Below are 25,585 nucleotides of genomic sequence, written 5' to 3'. Positions count from 1 at the left end.
ATGAAGGTCTTCCAAATGAAATTGATATTGAAGCTGCTGAGCAAGATCTTCATCTTGGCTAACATTGGGGAAGCCATCACTCTTCAGAGGATGTGCCCCAGCTTTTCTCCTTTCCCATTCTTCTAACGTGAGAACTGGTGTATCTTCCTGTTTACCCTTCCCCCTATGTTTTCGAACTCTGAAATGACGATCCTCCTGGTTTGGCTGACTCATTTTCAGGAGGAGTTTCTGAGAAGCTGCTTGATTTTGAAGGGGGACATATTCAACCACTGTCAAAGATATGGATATCTATATCAGTGTAATGGAAGACACATCAAAATGAATATACTTTCAAATTTAAATAAATCAAAGTAAGCATTGCACATAAATGAAATAGATCAGTTTGCTTTTAACATAAGTTAAACAAATTTATCCAATTTACAATGTCTCCAAGTGTATGTGAAGATGGTTAACTAACCATTAGTAACAAATTAGTAATTTTTATGCAGCACTTGAATATACCATTGCAGTGGAATTAGATATTTAGACGCACCTTCCTTTGGTCTTGCTTCAGATCCACTTGGCTTCTCTTTGGTTCTTTCATCACCAAAAGCTGATTTTCCATTATTGTCCATGCCATCTGTCTTCGAATCAAAGCTATCGTGTCTGCCAATCAGACTAGGTTCAAGACTTCCATCTTTCCCCAAAACAGTAGGCCTTGAGTTTTTGGAACTTGATCCAGCATAATCTGCAAGTGATCATCTATTGCTAAAACACAAGCATTCTATCTCTGTGTATGATCATAACTTTTGATTGCACATAAATCAAGACCATAATAAACGTGGCTTTGCTGGGAATTAAAAAAAATGAATCTATTTTTTTTAAAAAATGACATTATTTTTCTAAAAAATCCCAACATAGGAGAACTTAAAGAGTAAAATTAATTTGAATTTAGCTTATTTTACATGAATGTAGAAGTTCATCAGTTACAAAACAATGCAATAAAAGACGAGTACGCTGAGTTAAATGGAATTCAACAGAAAGACAAAAGAAGTGCACTAAGAGAAATATGCAATTTTATATTGACCACAATTATCTCTTCATATACACTACAATTAAAAACTCGTTAGGAAAGGTAGGAAATCAAATAAGACTAGTAAAACTAAATGATAACATCAAAATAAACTTAATAAGATAAAATCAGTTCCCAATCCTATGCATTAAGAGGATTAAGAAAGAGAACTAGATATGAAATAAGCTGAATTCTTGAAAGCTTACTTGAATATTATTGAATTCAAGTAGAGGTATTTATACAAATACACAATATCTATGCTATCTCTTAGAAAACAGGAATAAATTCAAATTTAGATAACAGTAACTCAAATTTGAAATGCTGGAATTATCTTCTGCTTTCAAACTGTATCTTTCCCTTGAATTTTGGAGCTTATCTGATCTTCTAGGCTGCCTCATCTTTTAAATCTTGAAGTCTTATCTTATCTCCACCCACCTTATCTTCCCTTTTTAAACTTGAACACCCAATCTCATTGTCCAACACTTCCTCTCAAGCTAGTGAATAAATATTTGCCATTCCCAGCTTGCCAATTAGTGATTCAAAACATGGTCTTGCCATGGTTTTTGTAAACACATCAGCCACTTGACTTCTTGTAGGAATATAGGATAGATTAATTCCTCCTTCCTCAATTTCCCTCTTTATAAAACTTTGATCTATTCTCACAAGCTTCATTCGATCATATTGAATTAGATTTTTAACAATACTCATTGTTGATTTACTATCACTATACACATTTGTTTGCTGTGACAAAAGGAATACATAAGTCTTCCATCAACCTTTCTAACCAAATCACTTGTCAAATTCCTTGAACTATAGAACGGAATTCTACCTCAACACTACTGTGGATAACAACTGATTGCCTTTACTTCTCCACATAACCACATTTCCCCATACTTTAGTACAATAACCCAAAATTGATTGGCCATCTTCAATACACCTTGCCCAATCCGCATCAACAAAGCCCTCAATTCCACTCTTGCTACTTTCTGAAATAGCAATCCCTTTCTAAGTGTCCCTTTTAGAAACCTTAGGACATGAAAAACAACATTCATATGTCTTTGGGTAGAATAATGCATATACTAACTTATTACACTCACTATATAAGCTATATCTGGCCTCGTAAAGGATAAGTAAATTAATTTTCCTACCAACTGTTGATATATTTTCTTTTTTATCGAGGCATCATCATTGATTTCACTAGATTTCCAGTTCTTTTCTAGAGGTGTTCCAGCAAGTCTACACCCTAGCATACCTATTTCTTTCAACAAATCAAGTGTATATTTTCTTGGTGAGATGAAAAGGCTGTCACGACCCAAGGGTTAATTAGAATGGCTATGCTGTATTTCTTTTACTTTAATTGTTGCAGCTATATTCCAGCTATCAATTCTGTTAAAATTAAAAAGGCCACATGTGAGACTTTAGGAAAAATGACAAATAGTTTATTGTAACTGCTGGAGGGGGGGATGATCTGCTACATCCACACCCACGCCAAGCAACACCTATATGTATTCATCCCATTCCATGGGAGAAGGCATGCAAAAATTGAATACAACATTATCATATTCTCACTCTCTCGTCTCACTCAATTCTCGTCTCCCTCTGTTCATTCTATTCTTCCCCATTCTTCTTCTAATCTCTCCCTCATTCTTTCAAATTCCTCCTTAATTTCCTTCTGTTCTTGGCCATGGCCATAGGTGAATCGGATTCTTTTGATTCCCAAATTGATCCTAGGTTAAGCCCTAGGATCATGACAAAGGCCTTCTTCACTTCGAGCTACCTCCATTCCTAGGAAATACCTCATTGTTCCTAGGTCTTTGACTTCAAATTCATCTCTCAATTGCTTCTTCAAACTCTCTATTTCTTGCATGTCATCTCCTATCACTATAATATCATCCACATAGATGATCACTCTAGCATTCCTTCCATTAGCTGCGTGTTTTATGAACAATGTATGGTCTGTTAGCACCTGTTGATACCCCAACTAATTCAAGGTCATGCTGAACTTCTTGAACCAGCCTTTTGGTGATTGTTTTAACTTGTATAGAGACCTCTTAAGCTTACAAACATTTCCAACATCCACTTCTTCCTCAAAACTAGGAGGAACCCGCATATTTATTTTCTCATCCAAATCTCCATTGAGAAAGACATTTTTAATATCTAATTGATGTAAAGGCCACTCTAAATTAACAACAAAGCAGCGTAATACCTTGATAAAATTTAGTTTGGCCACATGAGCAAATGTCTATTCATAGTCAATTCCATAAGTTTTGGTGCAACCTTGGGCCACTAATCTGGCCTTATATCTATCAACACTTCCATCTGCATGATATTTTACCATGGATACTCACTTACATCCAACTACCCTCTTATTTGAGAGCAATTCTACTATATCCTAGGTATTATTACCAACTAAAGCTTTCATTTCTTCCAGAACAACCACCTTCCACTTAGGATTCTTCATAGCACATTGGATGGTTTTTGAGATTCCAATGTTGTCTATACTAACAACAAAAGCCCTGAACTATAGAGACAACTTTGTATAAGTCAAATGATTAAAAATAAAGTACTTAACACAGGACCTTGTCCCTTTTCGCAGGGCAATAGGAACAACCCAATCCAAATCATCCGTCCTTGTAGTACTGTTGTCCTCAAATGGCTTAGGCTCCAGAGATGGACTAGCCTCCGGATTCAATGGCTGATTGTGCTAAGGTTGCAGATGATCTTTAGGCCGCCAAGAATAAACTAGAAAAGGATTGTCATGAGCTGGGAGGTGAGCATCAGGGGCTAGAAGGCGAGTGTCAAGGGCTGTTTAGGAGTAGGAGTAAGGTTAACTGGATAAGGCATATCAGGATCGAGCATAGAGGTATCAAAAGGGTCAGGAGTAGGGTTGCAATCGAAACAAGATCGGCTCAGCTCAGCAAACCTAAGCACAAGCACAAGCTCAAGCTCGAGCTCGAGTCGAGGCTGAAAGCTTGGCTCAAGCTTAAGCTCGGTTAACATGAACTAAGCTCGGGCTTGCCATAGAGAGCAAGCTATGCTGTGGCAGCAACAAAGGGAGAAGTGTGCAGCAACGGCAAGAGGAGGCAAAGATGGAGGATGAGCAGCAATTAGTAGCAAGAGGTGAGGCAATGAGAGGCAAGGCTGTGCAAGAGGAGAGGTGGCAAGAAGCAAGGTGGCAGTGAGAGGCGAGGCGGTAGCAAGAGGAAGGCGGCGAAGGGAAGAGGGTTGGAGAAGAAGAGCAACAAGCGACCCAAAGGGAAGAAGAGAGGAGAGAGAGGACGAGAAAAAGTGAGTTTCTTGGGGGGATAGTGGGTTTCTTGGGCTGAGATGGGAGAGAAAAGTGGGGGAAAATATATATATATAGTGCTGATATGTATGTATATATATGTATGTTAAATAATATATTTATAAAATATATATCTAATATATTATACATATATATATTATTATATCTAATCGTGAACTTCTAATCGGGCCTATTCACAAGCCTCTAATTGAGCCAACTTGTGAGTTAACAAGCCGAGCTTTACTGAGCTCAAGTTCGGCTCATTTACCTTAACGAACGAGCTTTTATCGAATCAAACACTAAGCCCAAACGACTCAGCTCATTTGCAACCCTAGTCGGGAGTTGCTACTAGTGTGTTGTCAGGAGTTGATGCTAATGCTCCCCCTTGAGAACATACCAATAGGGTAGAGGGAACAAAATCTGGCACAAGAAGAGAGATGAGGGGATCCCAAGGTCACTCTGCACTGGCAAGCTCCTCTAAAAAAGATGTAAGAGGATAAAAGGGGTGATCCTCATAGAATGTGACATCAGAGGACACAAAAAAAAATTGAGAGAAGGGACAATAGTATCCTTTTTGGGAAGGAGAATACCCAACAAAGATACTCTAAAGCGCCTTTGGTTCAAATTTGGTTCGGGAAGGATTATTGTTGTGAACATACACAGTGCAACCAAAAACCTTGGGGGAAAGAGAAGTAAGGAGATGGATGTTGAGATTTAGGACTGTTAAACTGAAGCCAACCAAAGAGAATTCCCTTGCAAATTCAAAGAAACGCGCAAAAACAGAAACCGAACACAAGAACCAACACAAACCAGCAATGAAACAGAAATAAGGAAAGATAAAAAACAAACCAGAAGAGACAAGATATACCCTGGTTCGGAATGCCTTCAGGTAAACCTACATCCAGCAATCAATACCCACTCCAAACAGCCTTTATTAGGATGACAAAGATCAGTACACCAAGCTTCTAAACACTCATCTATCTCCCGAGTACAAGCACACATTCTCCCAAGAAATACACAAGACTAAACTGCCTCTCTCTTTCTCAAGAACGAAACTCCTCACTCGAACATAGACAAAATAAAAGCTCTCTTCTATCAATCAATCGACTGCCTACATCGCCCTCCTATATATAGAAAATGACGAGATTCCCGAAGTAACTAACTACTCTGGAAAATTACAATTAGGCCCTCAAATTTACAAAGTAATTACACTTATATTTAAAAGCCCTAATTAATCTAAAACTTCCAGCCGATAGACTTCAACAATACTGATCTTCTACCGCATCAAAACTCTAGGCAAACTTCAACAATTCTCCACCATTTGCCTTGAGTTCTTCACTCGATAACCTGAAACCTGTTCTTATCTGGATGAAGACAAAACACTGATCATATTAAACACAAACAACATTAAGAATGGATGAACAATGCTGTAATTTAGACTTAGGGACAGCTTTGGTAAACATATCAGCTGCATTTTCTTCTCCTGCAACTTTTATTAGGGCTATCTCTTCTTTTTCAAGAATTTCCCTAATGAAATGATACCTAACATCTATGTGTTTGGTTCTTTCATAATGTGAGGGATTTTTAGCCAAATGAATAGCACTTTGGCTATCACACATTAGCCTAACCTTAACATCTATTCCTAGAAGTTCACTAATGATTCCTTTAAGCCAAAGACCTTCTTTTATTGCTTCTGTTACAATAATATACTCTGCCTCGGTTGTGGATAAAGCCACTACCGATTGCAGGTTTGTTTTCCAACTTATGGTAGATCCCCATAGCTGAAATACATAACCTGTAGAAGACCTTCTCTTATCAATATCTGCAGCAAAATCTGCATTGGTAAACCCTAAGATGTAAGGTTTTGATTCTAATTTTCCTCCACCATAAACCAAAGACATACCTAAAGTCCCTTTAACATACTAGAAAATCCATTTTACAGCATCCCAGTGAGCTTTACCTGGATTGGCCATAAACCTACTAGATACACTCATAGAATGGGCCAAATCTAGTCTTGTACAGACCATGCTGTACATTAAGCTCCCAACAGCATTAGAGTAAGGAATCTTACTCATTTCCTTAATGTCTTTTCCATCCTTTGGAGACTGCTCATGAGACAATTTAAAGTGTTGGGCAAAAGGAACTGATACACCCTTTGCATCACTCATATTGTATTTCTTAACCAACTTGCTAGATAGGATTGTTGAGACAAGATTAGCTGCCTATGCTGTCTGTTCCTTTTAATTTCTATGCCTAATATTTTCCTAGCTTCTCCTAATTCTTTCATTTCAAAGACTAATTTTAAACTCAGTTTTAAATTCATGATTTCCTTAGTTGATTGACTTGCAATCAACATATCATCTACATATAGGAGAAGATATATGGATACATTATTAAGCATATGTTTAAAATAGACACAGCTATCATATGAGCTCCTCTTAAACCCTTGGGACAACATAAATGAGTCAAACTTCTTATACCATTGCCTAGGGGATTGTTTTAAACCGTAAAGAGATTTCTTAAGAAGACATACTAGTTCTTTCTTACCTCTTACTTCAAATCCCTTAGGCTGTTCCATAAGAATATTTTCCTCTAAATCTCCATGTAGAAAAGCTATAGTAACATCTATTTGTTCTAAAATTAAGTCTTGATGAGCTGAAATTACAAGCAAGATTCTTATTGAGGTATGTCTCACAACAGGTGAAAATACCTCATTGAAATCTACACCAGCTACTTGAGTAAAACCTCTACCACCAGCCTAGGTTTATCTTCTTTTCCAGCTCCTTCCTTAATTTTATATATCCACTTACAGCTAACAACTCGCTTTCCTAAGGGTTTTTTACAAGGACCCAAGTTTCATTCCGTTTAAGAGAGTCCATCTCAGATTTCATGGCTTCCTGCCACTTCTGAGAATCTCTGGACTTTACTGCTGCTTCATATGAAAGGGGTTCTTCCCCTACTTCTGCAGCTGCACTTAACAGGGCATAAGAAACTAAATCAGAATAGCCATACCTTACTGGAGGTCTGGAAACCCTCCTCTGCCTATCTCTAGCCACATTGTATCTCTCTGGATCAAGGGAATTTTCTGAGCAGGAGGATTCTTCATAATCCTCTTGCTGATCTGCAGAGGATCCCTCATAATCATCCTGCTGACTTGGAGAAAATTCTCCATGCCCTTCACTCTCTTCTTGAAGACTTAACTCTTGATCTTAAGAGTTATTTTGGCCTCTACCCATTGGTTTTTCAGATAGATCTATATCTACTAATTTTTCTTTCTCAGCATCCTTAATTTTCCCTTTCCCTCAAAGTCTTTTACGTTAGATTCTTCATTGAAAGTAACATCTCTACTTACAAAGGTCCTAGGCATATCTGGATCTAAACTCCACAGTTTGTAGCCCTTAACTCCTTCAGGATATCTTATAAACAAACACCTAATAGCTCTAGGGTCCAGCTTACCTTGTTTGGAATGAGCATAAGTTATACACCCAAACACCCTAATATGATCTATATTAGGCTTGTGACCAGTCCACATTTCATAGGGAGTTTTAAACCCTATGGCTGTGGATAGTGACCTATTAATAACATAGGCTGCCGAGACTAAGGCTTCACCCCAAAACGATTTGGACAGCCTAGCATGAATAATCATGCACCTAACTATCTCTAAGAGAGTTCTATTCATTCTCTCGACCAACCCATTCTGTTTGGGATTTCCTGGAACCGATGGATGCCTTAGGATACCTTCTTGTTTACATAGGTGGTCAAATTCCTTGTTGCAAAATTCCAAACCATTGTCAGTCCTAATGATTTTAATTTTGCTTCCTTTCTAATTTTCTATCATGGTTTTCCAAGTTTCAAAAGTTTTATCCTTTGATTTTAAAACATAAACCCAAACCATTCTAGAATAATCATCAATTATAGATAGGAAATACTTAGCTCCACCATGAGATAAGGTTTGGGAAGGATCCCACAGATCAGAATTGATATATTCTAAAGGGGCCTTAGTGGAGTGAGTAGCCTTTTTAGGGAATTTTGCTTTTACTGATTTTCCAAATATGCATGTTTCACATTTTTTATAGCTGTAACTTTCTCAGTACATAAAATCCCTTGCTTAGCCAATTCTTTGAGTCCTTGCTCACTGATGTGAGCCATCCTATAATGCCACAGTCTAGACTCCCCATAGGATTTTCCCTCTCCTAATGCTGCCTCTCCCCCTACAGTGGATGCCTGCAACATATATATGCCATTTTGAAGGATAGCCTTCATGCATATGAGAGATCCTTTTACTATCTTAAGGACTCCACCAACTACTCTATAGGAGTATCCGTTTTTGTCTAATTCTCCAAGGGATATCAGATTTCTTTTCAAATCTGGTACATATCTTACAGCAGCCAATGTCCTAATTATTCCATCATGCATTTTGATTTTAACATCCCCAATCCCTTTGATTTTACATTCCTGGTTATTTCCCAACAGGACTTTACCCCCATCTATGTCCCTAAAGCTTAGGAACCAATCCCTATGAGGAGTCATGTGCAAGGAACAACCAGAGTCTAAAACCCAAGCCTGATTGTTCTCAGTTTTTGATACAACTAGAGCATCAGCACTATCATAATCAAATTCACAGATTAAGGATGATATCTCAGTATTCCCTTTATTTTGAAATTCCTTCTTTTTCTTAGAGCAATTTCTCTAATATGACCTTCTTCATGACATAAGAAACACCTTATTGTTTTCTTACCATTTTTAGACTTTGATCTAGACCTTCCTTTGGTCTTTTGATCCTTCTTTTCTGTCCTTGACCTAGTTGTAAGGGCATCTCCTACAGAATTCTTGACCTCTAACTTTTGTTGAAGTTCCTTGGAGTTTAAAGCTCCAATAACATCATCTAGAGACAGGTTTTCTCTACCGTGTTTTAATATATCAGCAAAAATCTCATAAGATCTTGGTAAAGAGTGCAATAAGACAAGAACCTTATCCTTATCATCATATTTTATATCAATATTTTCAAGATCTAAACATAACTTTGTGAAGTCATCTATATGTTCTTGCACTTTCTGCCCCTCTCCCATTTTAAATGAGAAAAACCTAGTTTTAAAGAACAACCGGGTGGAAAGATTTTTCTAACCTATTCCATAAGAATAGAGCAGTGGTCATCTTTGAGACCTCTCAAAGAACCTTATCACCAAGACTAAGAATTAAAGTATTATATGCCTTTTCATCTATTTCTTCCATCTGTTTACTATATTCCTATTTCTGTTCAAGGGTACTAGTTTCGGGTAACTTTCTCTCTTCTTCTAATGCTCCTTTCAGTCCTAGGTTTCCTAGGAGTGCCTTCATCTTAATTCTCCAAAGGCCGAAATCATTTTGGCCAGTGAATTTTCTATATCATATCTTGTCGCAGCCATAATTAGAACTAGAGTCTAATAAAAACAACAAGAAAGAAAGATATCAAGAAAAGTATCAAGAAGACTTATCTTGGACGAAGGATGGCTCTGATACCAGATTGTTGAGATTTAGGACTGTTAAACCGAAGCCAACCAAAGAGAATTCCCTTGCAAATTCAAAGAAACTCGCAAAAACAGAAACCAAACACAAGAACCAACACAAACCAGCAATGAAACAGAAATAAGGAAAGATAAAAAAACAAACCAGAAGAGACAAGATATACCCTGGTTCGGAATGCCTTCAGGTAAACCTACATCCAGCAATCAATACCCACTCCAAACAGCCTTTATTAGGATGACAAAGATCAGTACACCAAGCTTCTAAACACTCATCTATCTCCCCGAGTACAAGCACACATTCTCTCAAGAAATACACAAGACTAAACTGCCTCTCTCTTTCTCAAGAACGAAACTCCTCACTCGAACATAGACAAAACAGAAGCTCTCTCCTATCAGTCAATCGACTGTCTACATCGCCCTCCTATATATAGAAAATGGCGAGATTCCCGAAGTAACTAACTACTCTGGAAAATTACAATTAGGCCCTCAAATTTACAAAGTAATTACACTTATATTTAAAAGCCCTAATTGATCTAAAACTTCCAGCCGATAGACTTCAACAATACTGATCTTCTACAGCATCAAAACTCTAGGCAAACTTCAACAATGGACATCGAGAAATAGATCACAAAGAATGTTAATAGGAGTTTTAAATTGCAAGGCTTTAGAGAGAAGACAATTGATGAGGTAAGAGGTGGTAAGAATAGCTTCCCTCCAATAGAAATGAGGAACATAGGTAGTGAACATCATGGCTCAAGCCACCTCAAGAAGATGTATGTTTTTTCTCTCAACCACCCCATTTTGTTGAGAATGGACACAAACTCTGATGAAATATGTCATGTTCATAGAGATAATGAATGAAACCATGAGAAAAATATTCCCAGCCATTATCAGTTCAAAGAACATGAATAAGAGTTTGAAACACATTCAAAACAAGTTTGTGAAACCTTTTGAAAGTGCTACTAGCCTTTGATTTTTCCCTCAAAAGATAAACCCAACAAACTCTAGTATGATCATCAATAAAGGTTATAAACCAATGGGTACCCAAGATATTGAGATGTTTAGTAGGACCCCAAATATCACTATGAATCAAGTGAAAATGTTTAGATGGTTTATAGGGCTGTATAGAATAATGAGAACGAAGTTGTTTAGCAAGAGTACATTGCTCACACTAAAAAAATTGTTCTTTATTAATGAAAAGGTGAGGATACAAGGATTTTAGATATGTGAGAGTGCCAAAACTGCAATCTAATCTTGATTTTGAGGACTACCAGTGCTCCCAATTCTAACAATTCATGTCTCTTGTAAGTTTACTAACTAATAGTAAATTACACTGCAATCTAGGTACATGCAGAATAAATTTCAGCTTTAGTTTTGATAAACACACTAGTCCAAACCCCAAGGCAAGAGAGGTTGTGCCATTAGCCATAGAAATATTAATAGTTGTGCTACAAGGTGTATAATAGATCATAGAATTAGCCAAACTTGACATATGATCTGATATACCAGTATCCACTATCCAAGCATATTTAGGGAGCTTTCCTGAGATTAGTGAATACTGAGGAATATCTTGTAGAGCTATTAAAACTGTTGGCTTTAGAGTAGGAGGACTTGAGGGGTTTGTACTTGTGATTTGATTTAACAACATGTACAAGGCTTAAACCTGCTCTGCTGATAGGTTTAGATTTGTGTTGTTCCCAAGTTCAGTAGAGACTTCTATAACATAGGCTAATCTGCTTGTTTTTCTCTTATTTCGTGGCTTCCAGTTTGTTAATTTGCTATGAATCTTCCAACATGTTTCCTTTGTGTGGTATGGTTTGTTATAGTGATCACACGACTGTTTGTCTTTCCCTTGATTTCTCGACAAAGTATCCTCCTTTTTTACAATAGCAAGAGCAGAATTTTGAGGGCCTAACATTGAGTGAGTTTGTTGGGTGAGCATCACCTTCCGACTGCTTTCCTCTCTCCTTACCTCAACAAACACCTCTTTGAGTGTAGGTAAGGGTTTAGTACCTAATAATCTTTCACAAAGTTCATCCAAATTTAAAAAAAAAAAAAACTTCATCCAAATTCGAGTTAAGACCATGGAGAAATTAAAAAACACAATCATTTTCTAACATTTTAGTGTATTTTGTGCTATCGACTGGACATTCTCAACTAATATTGTAGAATAAATCCATCTTATGCCATAACTCAGTCAAAACATTATAGTATTATGTAACATTAAGGTTACCTTGTCTAGTTGTATGAATGGTTAACCTAATTTCAAAACATTAAGAGGTATTCTCCAAATCTGAGTACATTTCTTAGACTACATCCCAAATCTCTTTTGTAGTCAAGTAGAAGATATAGGTTCTATCGATCCTCGGCTCCATTAAGTTGATAAGTCATACCATAATAATTGAATTTTATGCTTCCCAGATGCAATAATTTGTCATTGTGTTTGGTGGGGTAGGAATAGCTCCTATCAAGTATCTAACTTTTCCCTTCCCCTTGATCACGAGTAATACAGATTGAAACCATTCTCTAAAATTACTCTCATTCAATTTATGTTGAGTAATCTTTAGAGGATGGCTGTCAACAGGGTTTGTAGAAAAATTAAACTGAGAATGAGGGTTAGGAGAACTAGTGGCTAAGGCTTCTGTTATTATAGGGTTTGGTAGATTTTCAGCCATGATTTTCAAATAGCCTAGACCTTAAGATCTAGGTTACCAAGACTTGGGCCTGATGCCATGAAATAAACTAAATTCTAGAAAGCTTACTTGAATATTATTGAATCCAAGTAGAGGTATGTCATGAGAGGGATTCCATTTACCTATTCTGAATTTCCTTATTGCTGTAACTTTCTGTTATTTCTTTTTGCTGCTGTAATTGTTAGATTTCATGCTGTCATTTTCTATTAAGAAGTTGTTAGCCCTAGGCCCCACACATAGTGGCTAGGAAAAAGACAAAAAGGTTGGTTGTAACCGAATGAGGGAATAGGATCTGCTGCAGCGGACCTACCTCCCACGGCTGGATATATATTCTCCCAAAGGCTATCTTGGGGGATTATGAATGAATTGAATACAGAATCTCTCTCTCACTAACTCTCTCTCTCTCTCTCTCTCTCTCTCTCTCTCTAGCGTCTCTTTCCCCTTCTACCTCTCTGTTCTTGTGCTGCTCTTAAGCTTTCTAATTCAATCAGTATTAGAAAGCCGATCATTGTCTCGGACCAGCCGTGACAATTTGGTATCAGAGCCACCATCCTCGGCCGGGCTAGGATTAAGTCAATGGCGGAAGGAACTCGAATGAAGGCCTTGGAGACGCAAGTGTAACAATTTAGCTCGGCTTTAGCCGACACCAATAACCGAATGGAACTAATGGAGTTAGGAGCTAATCGAAGTCACGAAGCGATTGCAGCAATGGATCGGAAGGTGGAAAGTTCCATGGAAGGATTGGAACGAAGGCTTGAAGGCTCCATAATGCGGGTGCGAGAGGATCTGGCTGCTCAAATACAACAGTTTATGTTAATGTTTGGATGACAGAACCAAGTAAGTATTTCTCCCGAATTTCCTCCTAGGGAGAGAATGGAACCGATTCTTCAAGGAAATCGAGGAGCTGATAGACAAGACGCTGTGGGAATTGAGGGTGAACCCGAGAATGAGCTGGAAGGGTTACTCCCCCGGGGGGGGGGAATGGTCTGGGTAATATCCACCCACCAGGATTTCCCATGCCTCGAGTAGACATTCCCACATTCGACGGAGCGAATCCCAGATGGTGGCTACGAAAATGTGAGAGAATGTTCGATTGGTATAACATCCCCGACGAGCAAAGGGTGCCACTGGCCTCAGCTTACTTCAATGAGGTAGTTGACGCTTGGTATCAAGGATGTATAAGGCGGAGAAGGGACTGTACTTGGGCAGAATTCTCGGAGAAGTTGTGTGAAAGGTTTGGGAAAATAAGCATGGTGGATATCATAGAAAAGTTCAACAAACTTAAACAAGCTGGGAGTGTGGAATCCTATCAGGTGCACTTTGGGGAATTAAGATCACTCATGATCCAGCACAACCCGCATCTATCAGAAACCTACTTCGTGTCTAGTTACTTAAGCGGGCCTAACGAGGAGCTAAGACCCATGGTTAAGGTGTTGAGACCTCGCACAGTAGAACAAACAGCAGAGAGTGCTCATCTACAAGAGCTGGCAGTGGAGGCTTTACTCAAAAAACAGAGGCATCAAACAAGGGGAATAGTGACAGGAGCCTTTAATGTGGGAGGTAAGGGGTATGGCAGAGATCTAGCAAAGGTTAACAGTGGGAGTAGGGGTGGAACGGGCTCGGGCTCGGTACCCTTTGGGGATCAATTAAGGGAGTAGAGGAGGTTAGCTGGCCTCTACTTTCGCTGCAGGGATAAGTACCACGTTGGGCACCAGTGCAGAAGGCAGATTCTTCTATTGGAAGGGAGTGAAGAAAAGGAAGAAAGAGCAACAGAGGAAGAGAGTTGTGAAATCATGGAAGGAGAAGATAACAGTGAGATTTCCATTCATGCTTTGAAGGGAGTAGCTAATAACAAAATCATTAAGGTGGAAGGAAAAGCCCCGAAAGGCAATCTCATGATCCTAATCGACAATGGGAGTACCCACAGCTTTCTCGATGAAAGCACAGCCAAGCGAATGAAGTGTCCACTCTCGGGAACACCTCCTTTAAGTGTGACGGTGGCCAATGGCCAAAAGGTGTTGAGCAGGTCATCCTGCAATAGGTTCTATTGGAAGATGCAGGAAGAAAAATTCGAGGCAAATTTGAGATTGCTACAATTGGGGGATGTGATGTGGTGCTGGGTGTAGATTGGATGAAGGGGGTAAGCCCCATCAGCTTTGATTTCAACAAAATGGAGGTATCTTTTGAGAAAGAGGGGAAGAGGATGACATTATCGGGTAACAAGGAGATTGGATCCTGCCAGATGATCTCTGGAAAAAGGCTACAGAAGGCATTTAAAGGAAGGTGGAATCAGCTGGCACACTTCTTTTCAATGGTGGCCATCGAAGAAGGAATAAAGGATCCAATGATGCAAGGGGAGTTCGGCCTTACCGTCAACACGCCCCAAGGGGGTCCCGATCAGGTACACTACTTGGAAATCATTAATAAACTGCTGGTTGGTTATGAGGATCTATTTGTTGAGCCTAAATCGCTACCCCCAGCCAGACTGTTTGACCATTCAATTCATTTAAAACCCAATGTAGAACCAGTCAACAATAGGTCCTATCGTTATCCCCCAATCCAAAAGAATGAGATTGAAAAGATGGTTAGAGAAATGCTTCAACAAGCAACCATTCGACCTAGCCAAAGTCCTTTCGCTTCTCCCGTCCTACTAGTTAAAAAAAAAAGGTGGTTCATGGCGATTTTGTGTGGACTACTGTCAACTTAATGCCATAACTATCAACGATAAATTTCCTATACCCTTGGTGGAGGACCTCTTGGATGAGCTCCACCATGCCCGATACTTTTCTAAGCCGGATTTACGTTCGGGATATCATCAAATTAGGATAAAACCCGAGGACATCTACAAAACGGCTTTTAGGACACACCATGGGCATTTTGAATTCTTGGTGATGCCATTTGGGCTCACCAATGCCCCAGCTACTTTCCAATCCCTCATGAACAGAATTTTTGAGCCATATCTTCGAAAATTTATACTTGTATTCTTTGATGACATACTTGTCTATAGCCCTACCTTTGATCAGCACTTGACTCGCCTTAAAATCACCCTTGATATCCTCAGATCTAACCAGCTCTTTATTAAGAAATCTAAGTGTGCATGTGGACAAGGACAGGTAGAGTATTTGGGGCACATTTCTAGGGTTAACCGGTTATTACCGCCGGTTTGTGCAGAACTACGAGGCCATTAGCAAACCTCTAACTGAGCTGCTTAAGAAAGGAGAATTTAGCTGGGGAATTGTGGCAAAGGAAGCCTTCAAGAAGTTGAAACAAGCCATGAGCAAGGTGCCGATACTAGGACTGCCAGATTTCACTAAACCTTTTGTGTTGGAAACGGATGCAAGTGGGACTGGTATTGGTGCAGTCTTAGTGCAAAATGGAAGGCCGTTGGCTTTCCTAAGCCAAGCTTTGAGCCCCAAACACCAAGGGCTCAGCATATATGAGAAGGAATTCATTGTTGTTTTAATGGCAGTAGATAGATGGAGACATTACTTAGAAGGAGGTAGATTTGTGATTAAAACCGATCATAAAAGTTTGAAGTTCTTACTACAATAGAAACTTCAAACCCAGCTACAGAAAAAGGGGATGGCTAAGCAAATGGATTTGGACTACTCAATCCAGTACCGGAAGGGCAAGGAAAACAGGGCCGTCGATGCCCTATCAAGAAGGCAATAATGCAGCCATGACTGTTGTAATTCTAGATTGGTGCCTTGAGGTAATACAAAGCTATGAGGGTGACGAGAAGGTGAAGAAAGTGCTGGAAAGAGTGGTTGTGGGATCAGAGGAATGGGAAGGGTATACATTGGTGGATGGGTTGCTAAGATATGAAGGCCGAATCGTGATAGGTGATTGTGTTGACCTCAAGAGGAAAATTTTGCACGCCCTACACGAATCTCCATTGGGAGGACATTTTGGGATTCAAAATACATACCTTCGGGTAAAACAGCTGTTCCATTGGCCGAGGTTAAGAACAGAAGTAAAGGAGTTTGTGTTAGCTTGTGACATTTGTAAGAGATGCAAGTATGAAAATACCGCATACCCAGGACTATTGCAGCCTCTGCCAGTTCCCGAACAGGCTTGGTCGAGTGTCTCAATGGATTTTATTGAAGGGTTACCAAGGTCGGAAGGGAAGGACAGCATCTTGGTAGTAGTAGACCGGCTAACCAAGTTTGCCCACTTTATAGGGCTGGCCCATCCTTACACCGCCAAAGAAGTGGCCCGGGTTTTTTTGGATCAAGTGATAGCCATACATGGGGTCCCTAAAACGATAATCTCTGACCGTGATAAGATTTTTACAAGCCTATTGTGGCAAGAACTCATGAAGGCACTGGGGATTAAGTTGAATATGTCCACCTCTTACCACCCTCAATCGAATGGGCAAACCGAGAGGGTGAATTAGAGTTTGGAAACCTATTTAAGGTGTGTATGTATCCTACAAACCAAGACCTGGCATAGGTGGCTGACTCTAGCCCAGTGGTGGTATAATTCAAGCCACCACTCCTCCCTCAAAATGTCACCCTTCGACGCTCTCTTTGGGTATAAGCCACCTCTCTTATCGGCTTTAGGGAATCATACCTCTACAGCCGCAGTTGAGGAATACTTACAGCAGAGGAGAGAAGTACTACGACAACTGAAACAAGAATTGGCATCCGTCCAAAACCGAATGAAGCAAGTAGCTGATCGGAAGAGGAGTGATCGAGATTTTACAGTGGGAGAGAAGGTATACTTGAGGCTGAAACACTCCCATATCAAATCTATTACACGAGGGCAAGTATCAAAACTCAGCCCCCGATACTTTGGACCTTTTACTATCGTGGCTATGGTGGGAAAGGTGGCTTATAGATTGCAACTACCAGAAGAATCCCAAATTCACCCAGTTTTTCACGTCTGGCTCTTGAAGAAAGCAATAGGAACTGAGCTGGTGGAGGCAACACTACCCTCCCTTCCTAGGGAAGAAAATAGAAGGGAAGAACCGGAGGCCATATTAGATAGGAGGGTAATCTACAATCAGAGCCCCACTCATGCAAGTGTTAGTGAAATGGAAGGAAGGATCGGCTGAGAACAATTCATGGGAATACTTGCCCGACTTACTCAAACAATTTCCGAGAGCTGCCAACCTCCTCATGATTTCTTGAGGACAAGAAAGTTGTTGGGGGGGAGTATTGTCACGAGAAGGATTCCATTTACCTATTCTGAATTTCCTTATTGCTGTAACTTTCTGTTATTTCTTTTTGCTGCTGTAATTGTTCGATTTCATGCTGTCATTTTTTGTTAAGAAGTTGTTAGCCCTAGGCCCCACACATAGTGGCTAGGAAAAAGACAAAAAGGTTGGTTGTAACCGAATGAGGGAATAGGAACTGCTGCAGCGGACCTACCTCCCACGGCTGAGTATATACTCTCCCAAAGGCTATCTTGGGGGATTATGAATGAATTGAATACAGAATCTCTCTTTCACAAACTCTCTCTCTCTCTCTAGCGTCTCTTTCCCCTTCTACCTCTCTGTTCTTGTGCTGCTCTTAAGCTTTCTAATTCAATCGGAATTAGAAAGCCGATCATTGTCTCGGACCAGCCGTGACAAGGTATTTATACAAGTACAAAATATCTATGCTATCTCCTAGAAAACAAGAATAAATTCAAATTTAGATAACAGTAATTGATATTTGAAATGCTGGAATTATCTTCGGCTTTCAAGCTGTATCTTTCACTTAAATTTTGGAACTTATCTTATCTTCCAGGCTGCCTCATCTTTTAAATCTTGAAATCTTATCTCCACCTGCCTTACCTTCCCTTTTTAAACTTGAGCACCCAATCTTATAGTCCAACAAGATATTATACTTGTAATGTAAGATATAGATAAGGATTATTAACTCCAAAATTTCAGGAACTTTATCCTCCATTGTTAAGTAATATCCCTTAGTTGAGAACATCGAATAGTTAATGCTGCCAAGCATTGAATTGGGAATGCTCTTGCTTTTGAGTATGGTTAGGTCCCTAAAACATTACAATTTTCAAGTTACCACGAATTTCCTTCAATGGAGCCTTTCACAATGGCATGAGAAAACACTAGACAGGCATAGTCAAACAGTGAACGGTAAAAAATCATTCCTACCCCACCTAGAAACCCAAAAAAATAAAAAAACAAAAGAAAGTAAACACCCAAAGTGAAAGGTGGTGCACAGGGCTAGGAAAAAAATGGAAAGTAAACATCTTGAGCAAAGATTTCATAGAACTAACATGAAAATTTGCCTGGAGGCCTTGCACGTGAAAGTTCCCTGATTTGCAGCTTTTCAAAAGGTGGGGGACCATCAGTGTTACTTTCCTTTGATATCCTTAAGGACGAGAGGGATAAACCCGAATATTTTTGGTTCATCTTCCATTCTTCATAAAGTGGTTCAACAACACCCCCGATTACAGTTATCACTTCAGGATTCAGGCACAAAACACCAGAATGTACTGCAGCCCTTTTTCCTATACGAACCTGCCAAGCAAAGAAGCATAATAGAATCAAAGAAGGTAGCTACAACGAGGCAAGTATTAGATATGCTATTTTACTAGGAAGATCCAACAGAAATTAGACAAAAAAAAACATAAACACTAGAAATTTGTTCAAAAAATGACATGAATTTCTGATTATTAATATTATACATTAACTGACCGTAACTATGATGAAAAAATAAAAAACACCAAAAACGTGAGGCTTTCTCTCCTTCTGTCTCTCTCTCAAGGGCATCCCTGATACTCATAGTCTTGTAGAGCTCTAGTGGACTAAACACTAAGGGGTCATTCGATTCATTATCATTTCTAGTTTTCTATTTTCATTTTTAAAACTTTTAGAGGGGAAAAAAACCAAAAAGCATTACTTGAGAGGGCGCTTTCGTTTCCAAAGAATAAAAACAATATTTATTTTTGGTGAAACATTGAAACCCTGTCTTTCCATGTTTTCAGTTCAGGAGCGATCAGTTTCCTCTTTTATTCCTATTCTTCATCAACGTTGTCATCAGTTTTGCAACAAAAAGCCCTCTCTTCTTTTCCACTTCCTCTGTTTTCCTTTGATCAGCAGCCAAAAATCCTCACCAAAACTTCTTTTCTTTCTATTCTTCATTAGAGGTTGGGTTGTTGGCTCTCCATTGTCAACAACGGAGATGGACAAACCTAGCTCTAGGCATATTTGTGTTTCTCAAACCCAAAGCTAGGTTAGGCAAAGCCAAATCAGGTTTGTCCCTCTCCACTGCCGGCAAGAGAACCCTCATCAATAGTGAAGAAGAAAAGAAGAAAGATAAGTGGGAGGGGGGGCACAGAGAAGAACAACAGCTGGCAACCTATTTATTGATTGAGATAAATAATTATATATTTAATTTGCTAATAGAAATATCTTTTTCAAATGACAAGTTTAATTTTTGTTTAGATTTTTTGTATGTGAATTAATATAATTCATTTAGTAAAGATTAAGATGAAAAATCCAGATGTTTCAAAACCAATTTGGTATTTTTAGCAAAAAGAAAAGCAATTTGGTTTCATGCTTGATAGGTCAATAATAGTGCTACATACTTGCTAAGGCGCCTAATAGAAAGGTATAGAGATAAACAAAAAAACTTATATATGGTGTTTATAGATTTAGAAAAGCACTTATGACAAAGTTGCTAAAAGAGTCTTGTAGAGGATTTTTGAAAAAGGAGTCTGAATTGCTTACGTATAGGTCATTAAAGACATGTATCACGGAACAAAAACAAGTGTTAAAACACATGGAAAAGATACTGAGACTTACATCAAGAATCTGCATTAAGCCCTTACCTCTTTGCCTTGGTGCATGAAGAATGCACTAAATATATTCAAGTAGAGATGCCTTGGTGCATGGTATTTGCAAATGACATTGTGTTGGTGGATGAGACATTGTGTGGAGGAACTCTTTAGAACCAAGAGATTTTAAGTTAGCAGATTGAAGACTGAATATATGTATGATAGTTGTCAAATAGGCACCTAGGCTTGAGCCTCTTCGGTACCAATGCGCAACACCCTACAAAAAGCATTGTCCAGGCGCATGAGGAGTGCAGCCTAAATGCAGGCAAAAGGCATGCCTCATGCGCCTTACGGAGAAATCAACAAAAACTGTTGGGTTTTTTTTCTTTTTCAGGAAGTCCAAACTCTTTTGCTTGATTTGTCATTGTAAAATTAGTTTCTTGTTGATATGGAGGCATATGCATGTAGATTGGCAAGAGGCAAGGCTGCCAGTGGTCCTAGGAGCTCTCCCTGGCAGTAATACTTGCATGACTCTTACACGCTACCATACAGGAGGCAAGTGCAAGAATGTGAGACTCTGTGCCAGCCACCTGCTTTCTTTGTCAGGATTGCAGGAGGCAGGCAAACATCCTCCAACGGCCTATTTTTCCATTCCTGTTGTTTTATTTAGAATTTTTTTGTTTGGTGCTGCAGTGTGCGTGAGACTGTTGTTTTGTTTTCTATTTTAATTTTTCTTTGAGCTTTTTCTATTCTTTTAAGTATTAAATTGAAAAAAAGTATAAGCATTCTTTTTAATCTCTTGTAACTAACTTTTCTATTTCTTTTTACATATAAGTATTTTCTCTGTGTAGTTTAGATTAAAAATAATACTTATACAAGTATTATATATATATATATTTCTAATATATATTCGCCTCACATGCATGAAGCTCACGCTTTACCTCGCGCCTAGGTGCACTTTGTGCCTTAGACAACTATGCTTGCAGCAGCCAAACAAATAAAAACAATTTAGTGGAACTGAATCAGCACAGTAACTACACAAAAACGAGAATACCTTTGTGCCAGTAATGACATCATTCGCAATTGATGGTATATGAGAGTACTCTATAGCAGTTACTTCAGAGTGCCCATCTGTGAGTATCAATCTTAACAGACGCCTAGTATGTGAATTTTCTGAAATTTCAGCTATGCTGCTTCGAGATATGTCCCTCGCCGAGGATATCTACAGAGGGGGAGAGGAACCCAGTTAGTTCAAAGCAATGAATTTGATAATCCACTATAAATAATGCTTTCTCTTTCTTTTCCAATTTCCGTTCGGATAAACAGCTAACGCTGTTCTTTCTGACTCAGGAAAAGTGGAGGGCTAGAGTCGAGAAGCCTCCACTTCAATGAGTCGAATACAACCCTACACGGATTTGGATGGAAAATAATATACTTTCCCGCGTTTTCTCAGCAACCAAACTGTACATAGAGCCAATTGTATGGAGAGAGAGAGAGAGAGAGAGAGAGGGCTTGCCTGCAGGACTTTAGGGCCGGCAAGATGAGAAGAATTGCGGAGGACAGAAGAAGCGGGTAACGACTTGCCACCGAAAGATCGTAAGTCCATGTTAGCGAGCTCCGATTCAACCAAATCAGCGGTGCAGGAATCGCCAATTAAAGCGGACTGAATCATGATTACGCCTTTGACTTGTTCGATGTCTCCAAAGCACCATCCTCTGGTAATTAGGGTTTGTATAAGAGCTTCTGAAACTGCCGATGAAGACGGAGAGGGACAAGCCTCCTCCATTGTTCTGCGGCTTCTGCCTTCTCGGCCGTTCCCTCTTCCAATTTCAGGCAAGCCCGAGAGGGGGGGAGGGATTTGATTTAGGGTTGGGCCTGGAGGGCGGTGAAGCTGTGGGTGATGGTTTGGTCTAAGAGGCTGCTTGGCTTGCCCTTTTTTTCACGCCTTTTAAGTTGACGGAGTTTTAAGTTATGTAAAATTTAAAAATTGGCTACTATTTAATTTGATAATGTATTTGACTAAATATTTTTAAATTATTAATTATATATTTATATATTTAATTTATAAAAAATAACAAGCTGAATTTAATAAAAAAAATCAAAATATATATGTTGCTTAATAGTATAAATAAAATTTATAAAAATATTAATTTTTAATAAAAAATATAAATTATTATCTAATTATTAAAATATTTATAATTATATGTTGATAAATTATACGTAATTATTAAAATTATATATTAATATAATATTTTATGTTTAAATTTAAGTCTAATTTATAAAAATATTAAATATATATGTTGAGATATTATATAAAAAAAATTATTTTTATATTTTATCAATATATATGAAGTATTAATATTTAAATAAATTATTTTAAAATTTAAATAAATAATTTTGATATATATTATAAAATTACAAGATTAGAGAAGACACAATAATTGATAATTAAATAAAATTAATAATTACAAAATTCAAAATTAGATAAGACACAAAGTTGGAGATTTAGGAACGACAACCAATTTGCTAACAGCAAGAGGCAATGATGGTACTAGGCAGCTTGTGGCAACTGATTTACTAGCAAGTGATGATGAGGACAGGACCAAAGTTAGAGATTCAGCGACGACAATCACGATTTGTTGGAGATGACGACCGATCTATTGCAACGTTGGTAATAGAGGAGGCAGAGAATGAAATGGGAGAATAGGAGAATAACACCAATAATGAAGGAGACACAGAAGCAAGATAAGAAGAAAGTAAAAAAAGAGAGCAACGCCAATAATGAAGGAGGCGGAGAAGAAGATAATAGAAGAGTAACGTTATAATAAGGGATAAGAGTTGTAAATATATGAAATGTATAAGGGTAAACAAGTAAGTTAATCCGTCAACACAAAAAACTCTTAGTTTCGTTTTTGAAAAAAGTGTGGGAGAGTTTTTGCTAAATACTGATGAATTATCTTTTAAACTTAGTAGCGTTTAAACTATTGTATGTTATCAAACACTTCAAAAAAATAAGATACACAGCTTATAAATTAAAATCAATAATTTATAGACGATCAAATTGGTAAGCCAAACACCCCTTAAATAGACCAACATCAAAACTATATAAAAACAAAAGTGTTTTTATAAATTTTGTGAGTTTTCAATTTTTAAAATGGTGCAAATAGAAATACAGAAATTGAGAACACAAGTGAATATTATCAAACTGACTCATAATATCTGTTAATACTTTAGGGTGTGCTTAGAGCTTGAATTATTTTCATGTTGACTTTTAATTTGGCAAATACCCATTCAACAATACACTTGGCATCCGAAGTCTAGAAAACCCCCTGATAAAGCCATTAGAGGCCAGGAATAGAATACCATTCGGCCCAACCAAAGCACTCTTTTGGAGACAAAAGGTTTTGTGGGCGGGCCCCGCCCCACAATGCGCCACTAGTCAGTACTCTTACGTGTGCGATAGAAACTTAACGCAGCTTGTACTGCTGTCCCAACGGCACCACTGACTAATTAATTTTTGTTACAACTTAGCAGGATTTGTTATTATTATTGTAATTCAATTTTAGAAAAGAAAATGTTATTGGTAGAGTTTCATTATAAATTATATAATATAATTAAAATATTTAAAATATTTCTCACCTAAAATAATGAAGTGAAGCGATGAGGTAACATGAAGCAATGATATACATGACTAAAATATCTTTCATCTAAGATGGTGAAGTGAGACAATAAAGCACAAAAAATATTTTTATTATTTAATATATTATATAATTTATAGTGTAATCTATAAAATACCAATAACATAATTGATCCTAAAAACAAACAGGCCGCGTGCATGTTCAATATCAACTTGGATTCATACGCATTTAAGATTTCAATTACTTCAGCCTGCAGCAAGCGAAATGCCAAAAGAGCCAGTGGTCCTTTCTTAACTACCAAAAAAAAAAAAACAATTAGTGATAAAAAATGAAGGTAGAAACTTATTAGTCTCTAAAAAAATATGAAAATAAAGACGATTTATATAGAAAATTAATATTTTGTATCGGAGTAGTAAAAGAAGAATATAGAGATGAATTTTTCAGTCTCAAAATAAATTCATCTTTAATTTTGTCTCTAAATAGACTATTTTAGGGTAACATAAAAAGCATAATTAGAGATAGATAATTTTTAGTTTTAAAATTCAAAAAATATTTTTAATATTATTTATTATTTTAGATACAATTTTTTTATTTATATTCAAAATATTATTTTTAATTAAAACACCCAAAAAAAATAAAAATAAGACTTAAAAAGATAAAATTAGAAATTCTCTGAACCTCACTCAGACTTTAATCCCCAAACTTCTATTTCTTCTCATTTCACCATTCCTCTCCCAACAAACCCTAGGACCCTTGTGAGGGTGTTTGACTTACTATTTTTAAAAGTAATTTTGAAGTTATATAAAATTTAAAAGTTGGGTAGCGTTTAAATTGATAATGTATTTAGATAAATATATTTTAAATTATTATTTATATTGTTATGTATTTAGTTTGAAAAAATAGATAATTTACTAGAACTTGATAAAAATACTAAAATATATATATATATATATTGTTGAATAATATAAATAAAATTACTAATTTTTAATAAAATGAATTATAAATTGATATATAACTCATCAAATTTTATTATTATATGTTGATAAATTATACATAATTATTCAAAATATATTAATATAATATATATGTGCGTGTTAAATATATATATATATAAATATATATATATACATACATACACAAAGCGATGGTAGTGAGAAAAGAATACTAACGATGGAGATGGCAATGGAGGAGCAACGAGTGATGGAGGCACAAACGATGGACAATAGCAACGGACATAGAGAAGGCAACGATGGAGGTTGTAGGTAGTGGTCGATAAGGATATGAATGAGAATAGGGTTGGAGGTGACAGTTGGGGGTCGTCATGAAAATTATTCTTTATAATTTTCTTCCTTGGATGTGCATGAAAAAAGAAGTTGTATTTTTTACCATTATAATTCCATGTTCGTCTAATTCGAAAAGTAAAATTGATGTGTATTTACAATCACTTATTTATGAACTAAAATTATTATGGAAGGAACGTTTTCTATATGAATGTCCCAGAATGAAAGTGTTCTAAATTAACGTGTATTTACAGCCACTTGCTTAGATTTGATGCACAAGTTGACAAAGACATTGCGTTAACCTTCACTTCATGGATTAAAGAATATATATGTTAATTCTTCTCCTCAGATATTGATTTTTTATGTACCTGAATAGATGTGATTAACAAAAAATTTATA

The 25,585-nt window shown here is 37.5% G+C and overlaps 1 protein-coding gene and 1 long non-coding RNA gene across 2 annotated transcripts in view; one reads left to right on the top strand and one right to left on the bottom strand.

The window, feature by feature from the left end:
* The window catches only part of LOC127796082 (uncharacterized), a 28,035-nt gene extending 6,588 nt beyond the window's left edge, over positions 1 to 21,447 (top strand). The window contains exon 2 of the long non-coding RNA XR_008021914.1: positions 21,221 to 21,447. This is a non-coding gene — a long non-coding RNA (uncharacterized LOC127796082). The remainder of the gene's footprint in view (positions 1 to 21,220) is intronic.
* LOC127796081 (uncharacterized) lies at positions 1 to 22,191 on the bottom strand (the record flags this gene model as incomplete). The annotated part of the gene is given in 5 exon segments (XM_052328146.1): positions 1 to 269; positions 533 to 727; positions 18,766 to 19,009; positions 21,323 to 21,490; positions 21,785 to 22,191. Coding segments are annotated over 5 exon segments (1,146 nt in total), but the record flags the coding sequence as incomplete, so codon positions are not given.
* Between the last annotated feature and the right edge of the window lie 3,394 nt (positions 22,192 to 25,585).

This window comes from Diospyros lotus, chromosome 2 (genome assembly GCF_014633365.1).
Source record: "Diospyros lotus cultivar Yz01 chromosome 2, ASM1463336v1, whole genome shotgun sequence".
NCBI lineage: Eukaryota > Viridiplantae > Streptophyta > Magnoliopsida > Ericales > Ebenaceae > Diospyros > Diospyros lotus.
Note: the sequence above shows the minus strand (reverse complement) of the source record. Positions and strands in the feature narration are given on the sequence as shown.